At 54.6% G+C, this 2500-nt stretch overlaps 1 protein-coding gene across 2 annotated transcripts in view; it reads left to right on the top strand.

The window, feature by feature from the left end:
- Nucleotides 1-1378, top strand: part of LOC106595397 (fibroblast growth factor receptor substrate 2) — a 62917-nt gene extending 61539 nt beyond the window's left edge. Inside the window, exon 4 of one of the 2 annotated variants that reach the window (XM_082977984.1) lies at nucleotides 454-1378. In XM_082977984.1, the coding sequence (XP_082834110.1) occupies nucleotides 454-651 (198 nt within the window). In that variant the 3' untranslated portion in view covers nucleotides 652-1378. The remainder of the gene's footprint in view (nucleotides 1-453) is intronic. The other variant, XM_082977983.1, reaches the window with a different exon arrangement.
- The last annotated feature ends 1122 nt before the right edge of the window (nucleotides 1379-2500 follow it).

Genomic DNA, 2500 nt, shown 5'->3' with positions numbered 1-2500 from the left:
CTATGCCCCCCCCTCTCTCTCTCTCTATGCCCCCCTCTCTCTCTCTATGCCCCCCTCTCTCTCTCTATGCCCCCTCTCTCTCTCTCGCTATGCCCCCCCCTCTCTCATCCATGCCTCTCTCTCCCCCTTTCTCTCTCACACTCTCTCCTCTCTACACCTGTCTCTCCCCCACCCTCTCTCTCTCTCACCCTCTTTCTCTCTCTCGCTCCTCTCCTCTCCCCCTCTCTCTCTCTCTCACCCTCTTTCTCTCTCTCGCTCCTCTCCTCTCCCCCTCTCTCTCTCTCTCACCCTCTTTCTCTCACCCTCTCTGTCTCTCTCACCCTCTCTCTCTCTCCCCCTCTTTCTCTCTCTCGCTCCTCTACTCTCCCCCTCTCTCTCTCTCACCCTCTTTCTCTCACCCTCTCTGTCTCTCTCACCCTCTCTCTCTCTCTCCCCCTCTTTCTCTCTCTCAAGGTGATAAATGTGGATGACGATGGTAATGAGTTGGGCTCAGGCTTGATGGAGCTGACAGAGGAGGAGCTTATCCTCCACACCAGGAAACGTGACACTGTCAAGTGGCCTTACCTCTGTCTGCGTCGCTACGGTTACGACTCCAACCTCTTCTCCTTCGAGAGCGGGCGACGATGCCAGACTGGACAGGGTACGCACTGACCGTCAAATATTGCCTACTTTCTCTCACATATTATCAATCAATCAAATGTATTTTATAAGGGGACCTCCCGAGTGGCGCAGCGGTCTAAGGCGTCACTACAGATCCGGGTTTGATCCCGGGCTGTGTCGCAGCCAGCCGTGACAGTGAGGCAACGCACAATTGACCCAGCATCGTCCGGGTTAGGTTTGGCTGGCCGGGATGTCCTTGTCCCATCGTGCACAAGTGACTCTTGTGGTGTGCTGGGTGCAGTGCACGCTGACACGGTCGCCAGGTGTACAGTGTTTCCTCCAACACATTGGTGCGGCTGGCTTCCGGGTTAAGCGAGCGGTGTGTCGAGAATCAGTGCGGCTTGGCAGGGTCGTGTTTCTCGACCTTTACCTCTCCCTACGAGAGTTGCAGCGATGGGACAAGACTGTAACTATCAATTGGATATCATGAAATTGAGGAGAAAAAGGGGTACATTTTTTATTTTTTTAAAGTATTTTATGAAGCCGTTTTCACATCAGCAGTTGTCAGAAAGTTCTTTACAGATACTCAGCCTGAAACCCTAAAGAGACAGAAGTATCTCTCTCTCTCTCTCCATATTAGACTCTATGAACCCTGGACACATGAAGGATACAGTGTTGTCACTGTTTTATCTAAATACTCCTGAGGTTGTAGTCAGTGAACTATAGCTGACCCAGTACCTGCAGGGTATAGCTGACCCCAGTACCTGCCGGGTATAGCTGACCCCAGTACCTGCAGGGTATAGCTGACCCAGTACCTGTAGGGTATAGCTGACCCCAGTACCTGCAGGGTATAGCTGACCCAGTACCTGTAGGGTATAGCTGACCCCAGTACCTGCAGGGTATAGCTGACCCCAGTACCTGCAGGGTATAGCTGACCCAGTACCTGTAGGGTATAGCTGACCCCAGTACCTGCAGGGTATAGCTGACCCCAGTACCTGTAGGGTATAGCTGACCCCAGTACCTGCAGGGTATAGCTGACCCCAGTACCTGTAGGGTATAGCTGACCCCAGTACCTGTAGGGTATAGCTGACCCCAGTACCTGCAGGGTATAGCTGACCCAGTACCTGTAGGGTATAGCTGACCCCAGTACCTGCAGGGTATAGCTGACCCCAGTACCTGTAGGGTATAGCTGACCCCAGTACCTGCAGGGTATAGCTGACCCCAGTACCTGCAGGGTATAGCTGACCCCAGTACCTGTAGGGTATAGCTGACCCCAGTACCTGCAGGGTATAGCTGACCCAGTACCTGTAGGGTATAGCTGACCCCCAGTACCTGCAGGGTATAGCTGACCCCAGTACCTGCAGGGTATAGCTGACCCCAGTACCTGCAGGGTATAGCTGACCCCAGTACCTGCAGGGTATAGCTGACCCCAGTACCTGCAGGGTATAGCTGACCCCAGTACCTGCAGGGTATAGCTGACCCCAGTACCTGCAGGGTATAGCTGACCCCAGTACCTGCAGGGTATAGCTGACCCCAGTACCTGCAGGGTATAGCTGACCCCCAGTACCTGTAGGGTGTAGCTGACCCAGTACCTGCCGGGTGTAGCTGACCCAGTACCTGCCGGGTGTAGCTGACCCCAGTACCTGCCGGGTATAGCTGACCCCAGTACCTGCCGGGTATAGCTGACCCAGTACCTGCCGGGTATAGCTGACCCAGGTACCTGCCGGGTATAGCTGACCCAGTACCTGCCGGGGTATAGCTGACCCCAGTACCTGCCGGCTGTAGCTGACCCAGTACCTGCCGGGTATAGCTGACCCAGTACCTGCAGGGTATAGCTGACCCCAGTACCTGTAGGGTATAGCTGACCCCAGTACCTGTAGGGTATAGCTGACCCCAGTAC

This window comes from Salmo salar, chromosome 07 (genome assembly GCF_965601325.2).
Source record: "Salmo salar chromosome 07, fSalSal1, whole genome shotgun sequence".
Taxonomy (NCBI): Eukaryota; Metazoa; Chordata; class Actinopteri; order Salmoniformes; family Salmonidae; genus Salmo; species Salmo salar.
This window is presented reverse-complemented; position numbering and strand designations above follow the sequence as displayed.